At 30.7% G+C, this 22,087-nt stretch overlaps 1 protein-coding gene across 3 annotated transcripts in view; it reads left to right on the top strand.

Annotated features, from left to right (window-relative positions):
- Positions 1-1,347: 1,347 nt before the first annotated feature.
- Positions 1,348-22,087, top strand: part of LOC143253121 (uncharacterized) — a 66,954-nt gene continuing 46,214 nt past the window's right edge. For 2 of the 3 annotated variants that reach the window (XM_076506428.1, XM_076506429.1), the window contains exons 1-4: positions 1,348-1,740; positions 14,479-14,580; positions 17,256-17,360; positions 20,630-20,758. In XM_076506428.1, the coding sequence (XP_076362543.1) occupies positions 1,576-1,740; positions 14,479-14,580; positions 17,256-17,360; positions 20,630-20,758 (501 nt within the window). In that variant the 5' untranslated portion in view covers positions 1,348-1,575. The remainder of the gene's footprint in view (positions 1,741-14,478; positions 14,581-17,255; positions 17,361-20,629; positions 20,759-22,087) is intronic. The other variant, XM_076506430.1, reaches the window with a different exon arrangement.

Below are 22,087 nucleotides of genomic sequence, written 5' to 3'. Positions count from 1 at the left end.
TCTCAGATATACTCGTTGGGAAAATTGGTTCAAATTGTTCTTTATTGTTTAGTATATAGTTTGTGACTTTGTTGTAGAAATATGTATTCATATCTGGATTAGAATGAGTTTTAAATGTTTTTTTGTAGTTGGGCTTTGGAAGCTTCGGCTTTTTCTTTCTTTGTACGTGCTATTGTATTTTTGTGTTCAAGTGCGGGATATTTCTTTACGGTTGAATTGTCATTGGTGAGTCGTTTAAGGTGTGTCCAGAATTTTTTCGGGTCAGTTTTATCGTTTAGTTTTGAGCAAACATTATCCCATTTATTTTGTTTTTGTAGTTTTATTTGTGCTCTGATGTTATTTCTTAAATTATATATGCAAAAACGGCTCGTTTGGGTTAAGAAAATATTTTACGTAGAAAAGCGAACAACGTTTCGATCTTCTTCGGTCATCGTCAGGTTCACAAAGAAAGAAAGAGGTAACTGACCGGAAGCTGACCACATGTTTGGAAGGGGTTGTGTAACTGAGTATCGGAATGTAGAGGGTGGTGTTGGATGTTTGAATATATAATTTTATGTTATTATATTTAATATGGGTATAAAGGCGTTCCTTTATATTGGTTTATTTTGGATTTAAGTTGTTGTTTTAGTAATTTTGCGTTTGTTTATGTTTGTTTCTTTATTTAGTATTTGAGTTTTTTCTATGGTTATGTTGTGTTTATTTGACTTGCAGTGTTCGAAAACGTGTGAAGGTGACTTTTTATGTTCTTTGAATCTGGTTTCCATTTTTAAAATTATATATTCCAACATCTAACACCGCCCTCTACATTCCGACTCTCAGTTACACAACCCCTTCCAAACATGTGGTCAGCTTCCGGTCAGTTACCTCTTTCTTTCTTTGTGAATTTGACGATGACCGAAGAAGGTCGAAACGTTGTTCACTCTTCTACGTAAAATATTTTCTCAACCCAAACGAGCCGTTTTTGCATATATATTTCTCTACAAATGGGTTTTCTCGATATCACTTATTATTTCTTACATTATTTATTTGCGTTTTAGTTTCTCTGTCTCTTGTTACATGAACTGTCTTCTTAATTGTCTTCGTTTTTGACTTATGTCAACAGTGGTAAGAACAGAATACTATACATGAAAATTTGTCAATGTATTATCATACATCTCTAATATTCACTGTTTGGAATGGTATCCATATAAACCTTTGTTGCGCAATGATCATGCTTGATCTAGCCCTCGTTCATCATAATTAAGTTTGTTGTATTATTATCATTTACAAGTTTATCCTGCATTTCTTTCATTTGTACGATACGAAGTTTGAAACTATATGATACGCTCTTTAAATATTTCCAAATCAAAATAATCGCACAAACTGAATCACAGTACTTTTGAAAAGCACGTGGATTTTATTTTCCGCGCGAAAGATCACGATGCTTCCCACAACACTTTGGTTAAAAGTGTCGAGCATGTGCAGTTCAGCCGGTGTCAGAGTAGAATGGCGCTGAAATCGTGTAGATTTTGAATTGTGAAAACACAAAATTAAAGGGAAAATTCCCCAACTATCTATTCCAGATGAAGACTAAGAATGGCAGAACCCCGAAGGATTGCATTTGAGACAGTTGGAACGCTTGCGAAAGACAATAAGCCTAAAGAATTGTTCCCAACGTATCGTTTTAGTCTCACGCTTGAGGAATCTAACGACAAAACATGTCCGGAGTTTTCGTATAGCGACTTGGTGAAAAGCACTCGGGTAAGTAATGTTAAAGCCTTCTTCCCGAAGTTGTATATGTTAGGGAATGATTACGCTTTGTCCTAGAGCTGTCCATGATGTTTTATACTGTGGGAAAGTAACAATTTCTTCAGTGTATTTTTGACTGACAAACGAAAGTTAACTTTTGTACTCACTAAGTAACTTTTATGACGAGTGCAAGCCACGTAGAAATGATCATAATAATTGTATGGTCGACAAAATATCTAGTTGTATTAGTGGTCGAACGAGTATAGGCTAAGTCTACTGCCAGGGTATTACTGTATATTCTTCCATTCAGGCGTTGGGTTTTCGTGTGGAAATTGTTCATTAGTTGGACGCCATGTTGAATAGAAAAGCGAGTGTGTTTGCAAGATTCACCTCCAGACAATATCTGCTAGTACACTTAGTATTTTGTAAGGTAGGGGCTTGTCCTTTGACGACCCGTGAGGTTCGACAGCGTTTCCGCCAAGTGTGGCATATATGTGAATGACTTGCGCAATATGTCATTAGATGTTTAGTTTGAAGTTTTGTGTAGTTTGTATACGAGAAATATGTTTTAATGCTGAAAAGCTTGCTTACGGTTCTAGTGAAGGACACCGCCGTAAGCAGATTAACACTATTTAAACATTCGGAGTATTTTGAGTGCATTGTTGCCGTTACACTTGTCTGTTTAGGCTGTCTGCGCTGATTTTCATTTTTTGTGTTTGTTTATGTAAATATGTTAATATATTTTAAAATTAATTTATTTTTGTAGATAAACTCGTATTTTTTATTATAAATAAAGATGCATTATTTTAAGTAGGTCGCTTGTTTTAGTGTTTAAATCATGTATTAATATGTGCATTAAAAATACTGTGCCTTTAGTAATCGGAGTATTTTGTTAACGTTTCATATTTATTACTTGAAACATGGATAAAGTGTAACTTCAGAATGCGTTTACTTGTATACATTCTGAAATCGCAATTCGGTCTTTACAGCTGAACAGTGACAAGGATAATGTTATACTGACGTTATAAAATACTAGTAATGTTATAAGCGTAAATTTATCTCTTTTAATATATGTTTTATTGATTCCAGAATTACCCACACTTGTATGCAATTTTTTGAAACTTACCAGACACGATTAAAATAATTGCGTGTATTTTTGTATTTATAAAGTGTTATATTTGATTATATTATATGAATGCGTTGCTTTTTCTCGCATTGTAAACTGTTTTATTTGATTACAAATATATACATAATCATAATGAAAATTTTCATTCACAATTGATTTTACCACAAATTTTTGAAAACCTTTATCTCGCTTACGCTTAAACTTTAAAGGTCAGTATTTGTAATAAAGATAGTGCGTAGTTGATACTACGTGTGTAACATTGATTTGTATAGCGACTTAACGACGTATAGTTCAATTCATATATTCAAGGTAATTAGTGATTTAGTTCGATATTAAGTCGCCCACCGGCAAAATAGCAATTTAAAGTACAAAAAAAAAAAACTGGATTTGCGCAGTTTTCACTAAACTCTTCAATGTATAGGGTTAGTCATTACGGAAAATAAGTTTTCTTCAGACTTTTAAAGTTACAGAATTCTTTTAGAACGGTACAGCTTGTCGACGGTGAATGCTTTACCTATTAAGCTCTCATATAGCACCTTCATTGGTACAGATAAATCATAATTAGAAGACTTCGTGGTGAAGGAGAATGGAAGGAAGTGATAGATTTTCCGGTTGCAGGCTAGCCATGACAGCATTTATCATACAAATTACGTTCGTGACTGTGGTTGGTATCGATAAAAATCGAGTTCGAGACACATCCATACTTTTGTTGTTGTTATTGTTTGTAGATTATCTTGTGCCTTTAAGACTTGGAAACGTCTGTTTGAAAGCGATAGTGACATGGGTTTTACTGATGGAGAGGGGCAGTTGAAATAACATAAGATCAACAACAAAATTATACACCTTTGTGTGTGCGTATGTGGGATGAGTTGAATGGGTGAGCGTTGGCTGTTTTTATTTTTTACATCTTAATCAAATGTAGTTTACAGCCTGTTGACTGTAAATATTTTATACATACATTTCTTTTAACTTTCTAATCGTGAATAATAATTAACAGGGAGAGAAAGTGCATATTTACCAGGGTAATTAAATACCATGTATTTAGTAGCGTTCCAGGAGCTTTGTGCACTGAATCGTCATGTTTACCGTGTTTATTCCATATGGATGGCTGTATTTTCTATAAATGACCGTTTCCAGGTGTAGGTAAAAAAAAATACTTTGACCAAACTAGCTTGTGACTTTCTTTCACAAAAGCAGTGTAACTGTTAAACTGTGCTTTCCTTAATTTGAGATGTGTATTCTTTTTCTTTTTTTAACTTTGTTATATTTTAACATTTTTCAGTATTTGTGAAATATGTTTTATACAAGTTTTTGTGGTTTGTTGTACTTTCAGAATAGGTTTGTTATAATTATTATGACTGTATACTTATAACTTGAGAACAGTTTTATATTTCTTTTTAATTTAACCAGCTCTAATAAATGAACTTAATTTTCACAATGAAGATGTGTGTGGGGTTATTTTTCTCATTTTTAGTGTGATATTAGGTTTATAATAAAGCATTTAGAACTTAAATATAAATTAAATATTTTAAAATTTTGTGTTAACTTCTATGTTAGTATTAACTGTTATGCTAGATGAAGTTCACATTTTATTTTACATTTTAACATCTATGTTGTACAGAATATACTGATCAAGGATTTACTATCATTGAAGTTTGGGTTATAAATTTCATGTAGACAAAACTATTTGCTTGATTTGTAATAGATATGTGTAGCTTGGGCTTTGGCTCATAACCTGTAATTAGAATTCATAAAAAGGTGTTTGGGTTTATGAATTTTATAATTTTATCAATATTTTCATTTGGCCTTTTAGGTATTTAAAATTAATGTTTTGTTTCTTCATATTATATATAGAAATAAAATCTTAATTATTATTATTGTAGAAATTTTAACAGTTCTTTTCATGGAAGTTGTGACACTGATATTTAATTGTTGTAGTGTTTATTTCTATCTTCAAAACCTCATCTTATTAATTATAAATGATGTTCTTAAAATTTAAAATGTTGAGTTGTGAGGGTATTCCTGGTATAATACATTGTAATTTTGGAAGATGACAAGAGAATTTGAAATAAAACATTGCAGTCACAATAATATTTTGAGATTAGACATGATTAAACAAGTTATTTATTAATATCTGACATTTGCATAATGCATTCAGATTCTAGCTGGTTTTAGTTGAAAAGGATTCTTGGCAGGGTAGCAAGCACCATAATAAATAAGTTTTGGAATTTTTCTCACTGGGTGATTACTTGATGTATATTATAATTTCAGGAAATAGTTATGTGCATAAAGGGATGTCCTTTTTTTATAGCCAGTGAAGTTTGTAGAAAATTTTTAACAAATATTTTATCTAATATGAAAAGACTTTATGATATCATAAATAAGAACATGATAGTCTAAAAATATTATCCATAATTTTTATAGTAAATGCTACATATTTAGAAGCTCTTTTTTTTTGCTCTCAAAATAGGTAAAAAAAATAAAATAATCAAATCAGCATAAATAAATAAAGATTAATTAATGGGAATGTAGGATGGTTTGACATGAGAAATCGAGAATTTGTAATTAATGTAGTCTAGTGAAGCTGAGTGATTAGTAGAACTTAAGTGATTGTCATACTTATTAACTTATTATGTTCAGATAATTGATTAATTAACATGAAATTCAGTATTTGGATTACTGAAAAGATAATTGGAAATATTAATTTTGATTTTTTTGTTTATGTTTATAACATTTATTGATTAAATCATTATTTCTGTTAATTATTTTACATGACATTAATTGATGTAATCAGTGCTCCTAAATAATTAATTATATTGAGTTAATTATTTAACTATAAGAGTCCAGTTAGACAAGGCCCTTGATAATAATGGAGTGCCTCAGGGGGTCAGTGCTGTGGCTTTTGCTTTCTCGTATTTACATTAACAGTACTGGTAGGATCTTAATTTGTTAGTGAAATTTGCCACTGACAGTAAACTTGAGTATTTTTAACTGTATTGAGGATATTGAGATATTACAGTATAATTTGGATCAATTAGTAAGTTGGAGAAATATTTGGTATATTATTTTTAATTATAGGAAATGCAATAGAATGAATTTAGTTTCTCATGACTTGAATCATGTGTTTAATATAAATGGGGACTCAGTATTGTGATTCAGAAACCTTGCATTCATGGTACAGTTGTAGATAAGTCACTCAAGCTATTAAAGCAATGTTAATAGAATTTTAGGGTTAATTTATAGACATTTTAATTACAAGTCTAAAGTGGAAATAATCTGTTTAAAGATTACTTTTTATGTTTGAGTTGGAATAATGTGTTGAGTGTTAGTCTTGTTACAATATATTAACTTCAGTGATGATGAGAAAACTCACAAAGGTTCACCTGATGATGACTGAAGAAGGTCGAAACGTTGTTCGCTCCTCTACATAAAAAAATGTTCTCAACCCAGACCAGCTATTTTTACATATATAAAATATTAACTTATTGGCAAGAGTTCAGAAGAGGGCTTCAATGATGATTTCATTAATGAATAGGTTATCTTTTAAGAATAGGTTAAGATCATTTATTATTATAGAAATTTTAACAGCTCTCCTAGTGGGTGCTGTTACATAATAGTTAAGACAGCTATATTTTTTAACCGGGAGATTTTCGTATGTAAGTAGTTAATGATAGTAGTGAAAGTCAATACTTCCAAGGAACTTAACACTTTCCAGATTTGTCACAAGCGACAGGCCATGTCATTGCATTTGTTGACTCGCATTCAATAATTTAATCAATTATCATTGTATGAATTTAAGTCATTATGTTTAGTTTCAAACTGTAGATTATAATTCCTATTTTTATATTTTACATTATTTAATGTCTTAATTAAATATTTAAAAAAAACTTAAACATTGATTTTTGTATGCTATGTGGTATATTGAATGTAGCACTGGTTTAAGTTAGATGTTTATGATGTATGAATTAGGAACTCAAATTACTGGTATAAAACAGCTAGAATTTAAAATAAAAACCTTTTTATCTTTTCTGTTATTTGCTGAGCTAACATTTTTTCCTATGTATTGAAATGGTGTCTTAAATGCAACGACTTTAATATTTGATCCAAATAAGCAATCAGAAGCTCAGAGTGTCCCTTGATGATTTTCTTGGCCATTTTCAAATATAGCGGCATCCTCTCTTTCTTTCAAAACAAACCTTCATGCTGGTGAGTTTTTAATCTGCTCGAAATTTCATAGTTTTTTGATACAAATACAGCTTAATTACTAAACTTGACAAATTATAATGGAATTCTGTGGCATTAATGAAATAATTTGTGAGTTTTCAAATGTATATATAAAACTTAAAAAAAATTGTTTAGTTTCACATCCTCCACATGTGAAATTTCTTAAGGCTTAACAAACAGCGAGTACAAAGGTTGTAACCAGAAGAGGTAATTGGATTTTTTTCTTTATTGTTATATGTCTTAAGAAAATTAAGTTTAAGAAACGATTTTTAAATACTAGTAATCTGTATACGTGTATGACTAATAATAATTGAAATTATAATGTATTTTACAAAATACTAGTCCACTAAAACAGTCAATAGAGGTCACTTGTAAAAACTAAAGGTCAGTTTTAGATTATTGGATTCTTTGACATGAGTGCATGTGCACCTCATCATTGTAATTTTTTATTGTTAGCCAGGCATGGCTGAAAGGTCAATGTAATAAAAATAATAAATTTGTATAAATGTATAATGTTATGAGATTTTTTTAAACTTTTATATTTTCATGTTATCTGTAGTCATTCTAGAATGAAAAAAATTTAATTTACTAATTTCATGTGGTGGTTATGAGATCAGTTAAATCAACCGAAATTATATAGAGATTTGGTTGTGAAAATAATATAAAGTTTTTTGTAAAAAATATTTGATAAAATTATCAAGACATAAATATTTTACATGTGAAATATGAAAATTACTTTGGAAGGTGGATAGGCAACATGCAAAAATAAAAAAGGCACAAGAAAAACATTGCTTAACAAACCTTAAGACAATTAAAAATCTGATATCTTAGATATGAAAACTGTTTTCTGATAATCTGCTAAATTTCATGAACATGCACTAGTTTAAGTTATAGTATGAAAACTAATAAGCACAAAATTTTGAAAGGGTTACGAGGGAAATTGGTTTCTTGAAAAATAAAGGTTGGCTCCATGTTTGTTTGTTCAGGAACCTATTGATTAGTTCAAAAAATATAATGATAATAACTTTTAAAAAAGAAAAACAGCTGAAACACTTAAAAGTCATCAATGCTAATAATCAAATCCACTTTCTGACCTTTTTCTCACTCTAACAGTACTCATGTAACATTCACTTCCTTTCTGAGGTAATCCACTGAGAATTTTTCAGGGGATAAACTTTCCCTCCTTCCTCCTCTTGGTTTTGTTGCTCTTGGGATCATGCAGGTTCATCTACCTTTCCCTTATATTCATGATGTCTGGATGGCTCTTTTTCTCCTTAGTTTGTTTTTAGAGATTTTTATAGTCTTTTGAATTGCATGAGGACTCTGTCTTTGGTAACTTGTTTTTTTTTCATTCTCATACCTTGACCTCTCCCATAACTGTTTATCATCCTGCAAACACCTGTTCTTTACCAGTAACTACTGCACAGGGTTTTAAATTTTGCTGTGTGTTTTGAAGTAAAGTTATTTGTTGCCAGCAATTCCAGTGACTTTTGTGTGATTTCTGGTCTGGTGGAGGCATATTTAACCAGTTTTATTCTCCTGTAGCAGTTATTCACTATCGATTTTTGGGTGAGCCACATTTTGTCAGAAGAATTTTTCATTTGTTTCTATTTCCCTCCATCTTTGTCTCCTGTATTGATTTCCATCCCATTAACTTGGGATCCAGCTACCTGTCAGAATCTATCCAAAGTTGTGTGGACTCTTCTATCATAGAGAACTATCATGCCTGTCAGCTACTCTTCTCAGGATTTTACTCTAGATTATATGTTCTGTGATCCATCTGACATACCTCAACCAATTTTTGGTTCTTCCCTTATTTCTCATGGAGCGCTTTATCATACTCAAGGGAGTCTTTTTTTTTTTTTTCCTCCTGGACTATGGATGATCAAGGTAAACATTTCAAGTGCCTTTCTTAATATTAATATTTCTCATCAGTCCAGATGTTGTCTTCAGTTTGTTTATTATGGATTGTGTTTCTGTTTCACACCCAGTCTTTGAGCTTTCTTTATTGGCATGTGCACTGTCTTGGGTGATCATTGCTTTTGCTCAATTTCTGCATGCTCTAGTGTTAACAGTTTAAGATCAGTATTGCACTTTTTCTTGTGTTTAATATAAACATAGAAGCTCTTGATGTTGAAAATGTTGCTTTGAGCTAAAAGGCTTTTATAGCTTTTCTCATCTTTAACAATAGCTTTCCTAAACTTCATTAATACCTTAACTGGAAGAGAGAAGTTAACTCGCATGTTGCCTTTCTTCTGGGAAAGACAAATTAAGTTGTCCTAATGTCGTTTAGCCATTTCTGAAATGGGAAGGCCATTTTATCTCATCTGAACAATTATTTCTTATATAACTGTTTTGTGCTATTTATTGGATGTTTTGGTTATATGGCTATGTACTGGTGGTGTAATGTAGCAGTCTTTTTAATGCTGAAATAATGGTATCAAAAATACATCGTAGGCTCACAGATGCATCAATTTTAACTGAAATTTTAGCTACAATTAGTTGTTATTATTAGATTGTGAAATTGATGCCAAGTCTTGAGTTTGGCAGTATTCATTTTAAAATAATGCCCCATTGAGTGAGAGTTTAACCACTGGGTATATCTCCAGTTAAGGGGTTAAAGTTTTTGTATATCTTTAGATTAGTCTTCAAGTAATTCTTATTTCTAATTCAGTAAGTGAAGGTGGAGTTTATGAAATTGGGAGCAAAGCTCTTATTAATTTTAAGATAAACATCGAGAATAATGATGTTATGAATGTTAGTACTTTAGTTCTCTCATCTAAAATATCTAACCTATACCTCAGGTTAGTGACTGAAATGGTACATTCTTGAATTCTCAAGGAGTTTAGCATTGTTTGAGTTTTTTGTGGTTATTTTTAAGTTTGCTTTCTCAATCAGGAATGCATAGTGCATTTGTATTGCTTTAGTTATTACCAGAGAATGTTAACATGTTGCATGGATTAAATAAAAAATAATTCATGAGAAATGCAACTTTACATGACAGAATGTAATATTCCTATTAGATTTCCCCTGGAGTTAATTTAATGTAATTTCATTATTTCTACATCTGTAGGTTAAAAGAAAGTTTAAGATTGTACATTCTATATCAGGATATTTGACAAAGTGAGTGAAACAATGTTCTCAAGAAATTCTTTAGCTTTCTGTGAAGAAGTTAGAAGTTTCCTTTTAAAATTGAACTTAATTTTGTTTTGTACTTTTTTCGGTAAGGATCTGATCACGAGGGCTTTTGGACAATTAAATAGGGCATCTTTATTGCTTTCTAAAGTTTTAATTTCCATGATACGGCTTCATTTGAAAACATTTACATTAATTTTGACAAACAAAATACCCAGTCTTTTATTATCACATTTACTTCAGAAGACTATGAAAACTTCATAATTTCAGTCTGACAAAGCTTTTTCATAGTACCAAGGGGTATAAGACTTTAATTACCATGCTTGCCAATTTCAACCCCATGCATTAAAACTTTGTTTATATTACCTTATCATCTTAAATTTTAACTTTTTGATTATAATTTGCATTTCATTAATTTTATAATAAAAATTTTTAAATCATTCTAACTGACATTAGACTAAATGTAGGGTAAATTCTTTCTCAACAAATATTTTGTCAAAAAAGTAGCTTTGTAGGTTTTATATCATCTGAACTTTCAATAAAAATTACATTGTAATTATACAAATACTTTACTAAAGCTGCAAGCTCAAATACCTTTCAAATGAAACTGAATATTTTTTATTTTATGTTACTTTTATACAAAAATTACTTGCTAACTGGCATTCAGTAGATCAAGATTTCAGCATTGAAGTTAGTGGTTTTTATGGTAAAAGTATCTACATTTACTTCATAAACCTTTTTATTTCCTACTTATAAAAGAAATGGATTGGATGTGAAAGTAATAAAACTTTACTGTTTGTATTTTTTGTATCTCTGATTACTAAAATTCTCTTTTTTCCTTTTTAATTACTGTAAGTTAAATATAACCTTAAATACAAACAAAATTTGGGATATTTCATTAATACATTTTTCATGACGTATATTAATAGTAGATAGACATTATAATTTTTGATGAACTTTATTTTTATGACAGTTTGCTATTTTCAAACTGAAAACTTAACAAAATAAACCTCAGGATATTTTCCTTCTTTGCCCTCATTAACAGCAAATTCCTTAAATTTAATTTGTATAGTTACTGTGTCTGTAGTAGACTAGCTTCTATGATCTTAGACATTCTTCCATTGAACATGCAAGAAACATTCATTTTTCTATTATTTATAAACATAGCTTTTGCATTTAAGATTTTTGTTTCCTTTGTAATCCCACAAATCATTCACTACACTGTCTCTTTTGCTTATAATTTAGCAGCTTCCTCAAAATCAATTGGCCCATAGTCTGAAGGCTTAATAATTTGATGATGTAAGTTCATTTTTAACAGTCAAAATGTAAAGTTGGTTGTTTTGGTTAAATTTGTGAAAGTTTATGACACATCCAAGGATATGACATGAAATGTTGCATTTCCCATGAATGGATGTATAATGTTTATCATAATTTCAGTGATCTTATTTTCCTTATGCATGTATAGTGACAACCGCAGAACCTGCATATTTACACATCTGGATTGGATTTGGGAATCTAGCTTTTCTAAGAGAATGGACATTCAAGATTCTGATTCTGTAGCAATGAATGTTATATCCCTTACTCATTAAACATGTTCATATTTTCTTTCAATGAAATTATCTAGACACTGAGCTAATGCAGTGAGCTGTACATTATAATGTTGATTGAAATATATCTGTTTTATTTAAAATTAGAGCAAGCCATCATGGGTGGGTGGTCTCCAAACTTCCATCAAGATATACCCTTTAAATGTTTCATTTGAGATTGCATTCATCTGTTATGGACCTGTGAATTTGTTTATTCATTCAGTTTTGGCTTACTACAAAAACATATCTGAATCAGGGGTTTGATTCCCCTTGGTAGACTCAGCAGATAGCCCAATGTGGCTTTGCTGTAATAAAACACTTGCATATCTGACAGATACACCTCCAGAATACTGGGTGGTCACTAATCAAACTGTAGGTTTTATTCCAACAAACATGCTCTTTATAAAACGTCCTCAAAGAAACTTGAGCTTTTTTTCTTCTTTTTTTTTTTGTAAACTATAGCTTAACCCACTCTGTATTCACTATACTCTAATTACTTTACATTATTTGCCTTTTTACTACTTTTGATCATTGTTGTTAAGTGAGTAAACCTATTCTGCAACTTTATAAGAAAGACAGACAGAAAGTAAGCCTAAGAAGACCCCTCCAAAAAAAACAACAACAAAAGTAATATATGCTTATATATGGCACTTTTATACATAGCACTTTTCCAAAGACTGAAGAAGGTCTTTATTTTTATTTTTTGTGTGGTATTATCAGGTATACTGATTTTTGATATAATCACTTACCTTCACTCACAGTTACAGCCCTTTAGTGTGCAAATTACTCTTGCCACCAGCTTTGAAACTCGCACCTAATTCCATATGTGGTTCAGCTGTGTATAAGCATGCAAATTAGCATGCAGTAGTCCTCAACCAGAAGGAGTGCAATAAACCTTCCTATCACAGCTGACTCTCTGTATGCACTTAAACCCAATTTTCATTTTTTATTTTGCCTGACAGTGTTAAGACCTAGTGATTGATTTCAAATATACGTTTTTTCATTAGTTTATTTATACATTTACTTTTGTGCATTTCAGAGTATTGTTTATAATCCACTGTCATGTTGGATTTCTTTATTTGACTTTGAATTATATTTCTCACTCAGTTACCAGTAGTCAGTCATTATTTATGAATTCATAATTTAATATTGCAGTTACAGTGGCTGAAGTCGTACTCTTATTGGTGGAGGAAGTGTCAGATTTCTTTATTTGACTTTGAATTATATTTCTCACTCAGTTACCAGTAGTCAGTCATTATTTATGAATTCATAATTTAATATTGCAGTTACAGTGGCTGAAGTCGTACTCTTATTGGTGGAGGAAGTGTCAGTCGTAATTTGTCAGGAGATGGCTTCTTTCATGCTAGCTGAGAGATCTTTCAATCTACAAGCTGTTTTGCCATTACCTTAAGACTTAACTCAGGACAATGCACATTGAACAGCTCTTCTTTGCTGTGCAGATGTGTTCTCAGCCTTTTGATGGTGACTGAAGTGATTTTGATTTCCCTTTCCCCCATTTGTTTAATATTAAGGTCCATACCAAATGTTTTGTAGATAAATTACATATGGTGTTTAGTACACTGCTTTCTTGATGTTCCTTGATTCACCATGGAATCTTACCTTTCAGGATAGCCTCTGCACTCTATGCTTTCTTTCATATAGTCTGGTCATCTGTCTCACTCTATTACATTTTTGTGGGCTTAATTTCCAATTTTATATGGGCAACTAACTTCTGGCTCCATCCTTTGCAGAGTCTTCCACACCCACCCAACTTCTCATCAGATAGGCTGTTTAAGTAGGGTAGGTTGAATTATCATAGTAAAGAAGTCTATTATCCACACCACCCAATATCTTGTTCTTCTGGGGGGTATTTCATCTCATGTTGGTTGAGCTCAGTTTTCTTCTCTTTGACTATGAGCCATGGAAGTTTTAGTTCAAAGGGTACTATCTATCCATTTCAGTCATTATGGGCCTGTGTTGTACCTTTCATCTTTGCCATGGGTCTCCTCTCCAGTTATTATCCTTTTATTTTGGTCAGTGCATCTCCATCATCCTCTTCAAACCACTCAATTGCTAAGGCTTAATCTGAATGTTAACTCTGTGGCCTTTCCCTTTCTCTGTTCTGAACCACTAGCCTCATGTTATATCTTCCCTTGAAATGTATTTCATTCTCTTTTTAGTTCATTCACCATCATTTTGTACCAGAAAACCTGTCTTTTTATATACCAGCAGCTCCTTCCTTCTCAAAACATCAACTGCCTATGAAGGTGATTTTGCCCTCACCCCAGTTTCTCTTCCTTTCATATCCCATATTTACTCCCACTCTATTCTGGATTGTTTCCTGTGTCCAGTCCATGCTTTATGGGGTTATGTTGTACACAGCACCCTTCTGTGACTTTTGCTTCCTTTCTCCTGAATCTTGTCAGTTGTTCTGTGGTTCATTGCCCTATCCGTTGGGGGAAATTATCCAGGCCAGCACATGGACCACTCTTCACACTTTTGTGTCATTCTATTTGCATCATCTGTTTGAGTGTAATTAATTTTGTACCCCAACAACTAATCAGTTCCTAATTTCCACATATCACCCAGCTGTATCATATAATTTCTTAGTTAATTTTACTACAAATAATACCTATACATATCTAATGCTAAAGCTTTACTGTTATATTTTCATTCTAGGGTGATCAGGACATTAAAAAGAAAACAACAGATGATGATCCATTTGATGATGATGATGAAGATAAGCTTAGAAAAATTGCCAAAAAGTTTGAAGAAAAATATGTAAGTACTTAAATAATTTAGGTTTATGAAATATTTTTAATGTCATGAGCTAAGCTAGGAAGTCCAGTTCAAAGTAAACTTGAAATTATCTAAATGACTGCTCACTAATATTTCTATAGCATATCTGTCATTATATTCTAGGTATTCAGGTGGATTCTTTTGGGATTGGCAGATGACTCAAACTTAGACAAAAACAAAAATCGAGAGAGAGAAAGAGAAATTCATAACTTGTTTGTGGAATGTTTCTCAGTCCAATAAATTAATTTGTTGACATTTACTTTTTTTCAGTGTTTAAAATCCTGTAATAATTGTAATTATTCTTAAGCTTACTTAGAATTAAGATGATTAAGACATTCACTTACAAACTCATTGATATGAACCTTAAGTAAGCCATAGTTTTTTTAGCTGTATGTGTAATGTGTAGTTATCATTTCAAGTCAAACTTTTGCTAGGTGGATACTGGATTTTTACAAGTTTTCTTCCATCCAGATGTTATGAATCATAAGCAGGACCTTCTGTTGATGAAATTAGCAAGCATAAATGGCATCATTGGACATTTTTCACATTAATGTGACAAAGTAAAATTGAAACCTTCAATTCTAAGTTCAAATAATCATCATGAGTTGGCCTCACATTTAAGAAGCATTTGTTGTTTGCTCAATAAACATTAAGTTAATGTAATTTCTACTGGATTTTCTGTAGTGCTTCTTTGATCTACCAAAGGCAAAATTTGTTTTAAGTGGTATTATGTGAGGTGTGCTGTTTTCATACAAAAACTGAATAGTTTAGCTCTTAAGATTACGGTTACAGATATTTGGGAGTTTCTGATTTGTATGGAAGCATGTACATTTCAAACTTGATCAAAGTAACAGATGCAACTAAACGGTTAAATTGACATCATGTTGTTTGACATTCTAAAATTAAATTTTTTTTATAAGTGTATTCTTAAAGACGTTTTATATAATAATCTGTTATAGTGGTGCACCTATAATAGAGTACAGATTTATATTAGAGCACCCACATTATTCTTATAGTTTTGAGTTCTTGTTCTTATGAAAGAAAATTATTGTTTTTTAAAAGGTTGGAAAAATCACCAAATTAGGAAATTTATTAGTTTTTCACTTCACCCACTTTCAAACAGTAACACAAGGTGCTTTGGATAGACCGGTTTAAACTCTTTGGTTTCAGTCATCTTGTATATGCTCTTGAAAGAGGTTGTAGAAAGAATGCTTTACGCCACCAGTCAAACTCACATGAAACTTGTGATGGCATTGGCATAATATCTTTAAACAATGTTGTCCGTCTTCCAAAAAACAGATGACATATGGGATGAGCATAAGACCACAGTGTATTAGTGTATCATACTACATTTTCAAATGAGCTTTAACAAATTTAAGCTCGCTTGTCACACAAAGTATCACACGTTTTAGTGGAATATTGCCTTTTGCTTTCTTGACAGCTAGACTCCTTTACTCAATGTCAACAGTGAATTTGGTTGGTTTTGTCTAAAAATCAGATTCTATATTTCTTTATCGGATCCTCCTTGCAATAGTTTTGTATGGTGCTGAATCCACAAACATTCTCTCCAAAGATTTATCAGAATTTTTTATGCAAAACATTTTGCTTGATCTGATATCCAAAGTGTCTTACAGAATCAGTAAATCTTTTTTTGTTATCAGTTGTATTTTATTTGTCTTTGTTGATTTATCTTTAAGGAATCAATTTAATTTTGCTTTAAAATTCTATTCATCATCGTTTTAAGTTTCTCATCTTTTATCAGATTATTTTTTACTTTAAGGTTGTTTTCTGTTGAGAAGAGGCTTTATTTACCTATTTCTTTTTAATAGATCTGCCATCTAATTTATACAGTTTTTGTCAGTTCATATTTAAGTATCCTAATTAAAGCACTATAGCTGCTTATTCACCTTGGTATCATTATAACTAAATATGTCTGTTGGATCCCACATGCAAACACACCTTTAGCAAGTTGTTATTGTTTTTTTTATCTTTTTTGGATATTTTCAGTGAATAAAGGTTCTTATTGCTTTTCTGGTAGTTTTGGAAGGTTTTTTAAAACCTTCAGGTGTATTATGCTCTTATTAAAAAAAAAACAAGAAAACAACCTCTTTACAGAGTAAACACCCATCTACCTGTTTATACCAATGTGTTTTCATTCAGTTTAAAATAATTTGGACTTGGATTTAGCAACAGACAGTTTTTTCAGGAAGTGTTTCAGTACTGTATTGGCCCTTAACATGTATTAGTCTGTAATGTTTGTAAAATACTATCAATTCTTTTTGTACTGTTACTAATTATTCATAACCTAAAAAGAACATAATTAACATGACCATTAGTCTGTAAGAGTAATTAGGTAATGCAATGAAGTACTGAATAAATCTAAAATTATTTTAATTTAAAGGGTTGATATTTGTATGAAAGGAAATAAAAAGTAACTGTAAATGTTAAATCTGTTTTTCTGAACCATTTGCTTTGAAAAACAGCCACGTACTTGGCATTGGAAACCATATATGATATTTTCTTTTGATATGAAACTGTTTCAATTAAAATGTGTAAATTTTGTAGTGGAATATTCAAATGTAAAACAATTTCAATTTGAAAATTAAAATAGTGAGCTATTATGTTGAATGTAATGAAAACTTTTAAATATTAAAAAGGGCCCAAGAACTATCAGAAATAAAAAAATTGACCAGTGGGAAGATTATATTGACAGAGGAATGGGATATGATGAGACTGATCCATTTATTGATAATGAAGAAGCTGTAAGTAATTATTTAGATAAACAAGTATCAACACATATTGTGAAAGTTACTGAAACAGTGTAGTTTTAGGAAGATGATATTTCAATGACAGTATTGTAACTGTCTTGTTTACTTGGTTTCATGTTATCTTTTAAGGTGTTTGTTTAGAGTATGAAATTTGTTAAATATTCATATTCACATTGAAATTCATTATGTGTTTTAGCTTGCATTTTTTTCACATTAAGCTATTAAGTTTGAAGTAATTCATAAAGTATTAAATTATTTCATAATTATTTCCTGGATGCAACCACACAATAATATTAACATGAAAATCATGTTCAAAGAGGCCTTGAATCCAGTTTGAAGGTCAGAGTATTTAGTTCTTCAAATATATACTTGTTTAGTGATCATGTTAACAAGAAACATTGTGTTAACACCAAACCGTTACTATGGCTAAAAAAGTAACATAAGTTCAATGTGTCTGGATCTCGAAACTTATCAGTTTAGTCCTTTATAAAGCTGATTTTATGCTTTTTATCTTATCTTCCCCTATTTTGAAGTTTGATGTGTATGTTTCTCCATTGTTCTCTATTTCTTGATGTTGTCATATACCTTCCTAATTCTAGCTTTTCATTTCTAATCCATTTTATATTGTTATTGAGCCAAGTGAGTCTGCTAACCTCTCACTTCTTTTTCTATTGATTTTACTCATAAGAATCTTCCTATCTTCATTGTAATCTAATGATGTCCTAAATAGCACATCATCCATTTCTTACATATATCCAGCAGTTGCTTTGTGTTTAAATGTCCCAATACTTTCTCATTAATTTTTCTGTCTATGTTACTAATCTTCACATTTCCAGATATTTCTGTCTGTCACATGTAACTATATGTAAAATTTTAATAATCTCTTTAATTTTAGTCTTATTTGAGAGTGAAAATGCTGTTTTTGCCATTCCTGTCCTTTGCTTGATCTCTTTCACACTTATCGTCACTACTGATATTTTGTCTTAAATAAATAAACTATTCTACTTGTTCCAGCTCTTTATCTTTTGTCGAGAAACCCACTTGTTGAGAAATTTATATGCAAAAACGGCTCGTTTGGGTTGAGAAAATATTTTACATAGAAGAGCGAACAACGTTTCGACCTTCAATGTAAAATATTTTCTCAACCAAAATGAGCCGTTTTTGCATATAAGTTTCTTTATCTTTTGCTTTGTTGTATGTTCTTGAAACTTACCATTATCTTAGTTCTGATTACATTCATTCTGAAGCTTTCTACTTTATCAATAAGACTGACAAATAACCATTGCATATCTCTCTCTCTCTTCTTTCTTTCTTTCTCTCTCTTTTTAAAGACAGTATATGTATTATTATAGACTTTCTCTTCGTTAACATTGATCCATTCTTTGTTGGTAATTACATTTTTTATCAGCCAGGTTGTATACAAATTATATAATGTTGCTTCTGTTAACTGCAAACCAGTTGCCTATATTTCTGTCAACTGCTGCTTTCTGTCTCCACTATGAATTCTTCATGATTAGTTACAGGATATCCATTAACTTCTCATGGTAAACTCTTTCAAAAGTGTATTCTATGTCTTAGAAACAAGTATAAAGAGTTATTTGGATGTCTGTGGCTCTTTCATTATTCATCCTAACACTGTATGTGCTTTTTCACATAACCCCAACCTCTTCTTAAACTATTTTGGTCATGTTTAATTTTATTGAAAATTATTTTTAAGATGTGATTTACCAGGTGTGTAGTTCTGTATTAATCACATTTACAACCTTACATTTTTTAGGGATCAACAGAAAATCAGACATTTTAAAGTTTGTTGAAATTGTACCTCCTCTGTGTGTTGAGTTATAAATTGCAGTGAGATGTTTATTCCATAAATTTTCTACTTGTTGTATGTCTCCTTGCATTATAAAGTTTCTATGTGTTTCTTGGTTACTGTCATTTACTTATTTAATCTAGACATTTAATATTCTCATCTGTTTCCATATATTTTTGTTGCTGTCTTGATAATTATATCAGAAATTTGTCCCAAAACAATGTGTACATCACCATGCATTGCCTGTAGCACACAAATGTTGTGATATGTAGTATAGCTTGGGCAGGGGCAATTTATAGGTAATATCTCCAAGATATATTAATTTATAGTTATTTAGAATATCACCAGTGTTAGTTAAGAAAACCTTTATAAAGAAAATTTGGATAGCAATTTATAATATTTGTAATTCGGAGATAACCACAAGTTTTTGAAAAAATCAAATTATAAAAATATTGAAATGTAGAGTGATTCGTTGACAATAACATATGGTGCATGTATGAATTTCCAAGGATATGAAATTATTTGTGAACCACAAATATTTGTAGAGTCAGATGAACTTGTGTCAGTGAATAATTGGGTACTTTACCTAATAGTCTTTAATTTAATTCATCAGTTATGTGAGTAATATATTAGGAAAATTCACTGTTTGTCAAACAACAAATAAAATGTTAGGGAGAGGAAAGAAGGATGACTGAAGGAAAAGGTGAACATGTGCAGCTTGACAGAACTGGATTTATAGCTTTTATTGTTTTAGAACTTATGGGTGTGAGACTATGTACGATATACTCTTGAGATAAAGATATTGTTAATTATGGAGACTGTGTGCTACTGTGATTGAGGACAGACAATGTTATTATTTGAAATTTTGTTTAAATCCTTAGACAATAAAGTAATAATTAGGGTTAAACTAGTATTCAAGCTCAACCATATTTAGCATGTTCCAGTTAAAAACTGCAGAAAAAGTTTTTTTCATATGAATTATACAATAAGAGAGCAAAGCTTATATTTAGCATGTTACAGTTAAAAACTGCAGAAAAAGGTTTTTAGTATGAATTACATACAATTAAGGAGTGAAGCTTACAGTAGTTATGTGACATGTATGTATTTTGTAAATGATAAATGAAATATTTTACTTACTTTTTTTAGTCAGCTAAATACAAGTTTTGTGAGAGAAATAGAATATATAAGGCTAAATAACAGCATTTAAAAATTAATCCTTTTTTATTCATAAAGGTGAAAAATTTAAGCATAATAGTAAATTGTGAAAGAAAAGTCAATATTCAAGGTTTTTGAACTTGATATTTTGACATAAAAGAGTCACAGAAAATTTGACATGATCTTTTGGGGTTTGACTTCAGTTACAACTTATGGTTTGTATTGTTCGGTACCTTTATAATTTCATGATGTAATCAATTCAGATTCTTCACTACCTTTTCTAATTTTTTTATATTAGTATGATGAATTAGTTCCTTCAACATTAACTACACAATACGGAGGGTTTTACATCAACTCTGGAGGTCTAGAGTTTCGAACAGTTTCTGACACAGAAGAGATTCCTGAAGGACACAAGCCAAAACGAAGAGTTAGTTGAATATATTCAAATTCTAATGATTTTAATATTGAGGTTCTTGGTATTATTTTATATAATACTAGAGCTAGCAAATTATGATTGCTTTTAGGCTAGCTAGTGTAACTAATTTTCATATTAAAATTACTTACTATTTATAATTAGTCCAGTATAGTTAATTTAAGTTAGAAGAGTACTTTATTCAGATTTCAACTCCAGTTTGTGTTAGCTCTTTGAAACAAATGTTTGAGTTGTCTCATAGCTTCTCAGGATAGTCAAATTTTTAACACCTAAGTTATGTTAGAAAGTTATTGCTATTAGTTTTTTTTTTAATTATTGCTGAAGTTGACAAATTGTTAAGCAAATTGTTGAAATCCTGTCATTATACTATTTTTACTGGCAGTGGGTACTGTCTGTACTATTTAAAAGTGAATTGTTCAAAATATCTGTAGACTTAATGTTGACTCATGACACTCACTAACCAAAAATAGTTTCATTTGTCACAGCTTTTAATATTGTTCATCTGTAACTTAATGTTGTTTAGTTATGAGTTGTCATTCTCTTGTTTTTCATTATTTCCCTGTATCTAAAGAAGATAACAGTGAAGGGCATCAAGGTTGTTTAGAGACTTTTATATTAACTGCTGAGTAATCTGTCATTAACTAGTAATTATTTGACATTTGTTTTGTAGGTCTTTGTATCAGTGTATAATAATTAGGACTAAAATAAGGGCAAATTTTGATCCTTGGTAGGTTTGGAACACATTACCAACCAAAGAATTTAAACATTGAAAGTACTAATTTGTAGTATTTAGTTTATATTTGAATGATAGTAAGAAAGACATGTTGTACATATGTTTTGTCTGTGTTTCAATGAACTAGTATTTTGTTATATACAGTCACATTTCAATTATTATACATTATATATATGTATATATATTATTACTATTTCAAAATAAATTATTAAACTTATTTTTCAAAAAAATTGAGAAGTAAAGTAAACAATTACCTCTCCTCACTATGATTTTTGTATGCAGTTGCTGCTGGACATAGGTTGCTAAGCCTTGTAAAATTTTCCTCATTGAGGATATCAAAAAAAAAGTTTTATGTATGTACACTTGAATAACCAAAAAATTATAAATAACCACACTGATGCTATAGAATTCCACTATAATTTATTCAGATTTTAAAAAAGTTGAAACATCAAGCAGACTAAAGACAATACTTACCTCATTGAAATCATGGTTCAAAAGAACATTTTAGCATTTTCAAAGATTGAAATGTTGAGAAAAACTACCTTGGGAACACTAATCTATTAATTGGTTATTCATGTGTCAAGTATTGA

Source organism: Tachypleus tridentatus, chromosome 6 (genome assembly GCF_004210375.1).
Source record: "Tachypleus tridentatus isolate NWPU-2018 chromosome 6, ASM421037v1, whole genome shotgun sequence".
Lineage (NCBI taxonomy): Eukaryota > Metazoa > Arthropoda > Merostomata > Xiphosura > Limulidae > Tachypleus > Tachypleus tridentatus.
The sequence above is the reverse complement of the archived record's forward strand: the minus strand, read 5'-3'. Positions and strand labels throughout refer to the sequence as shown.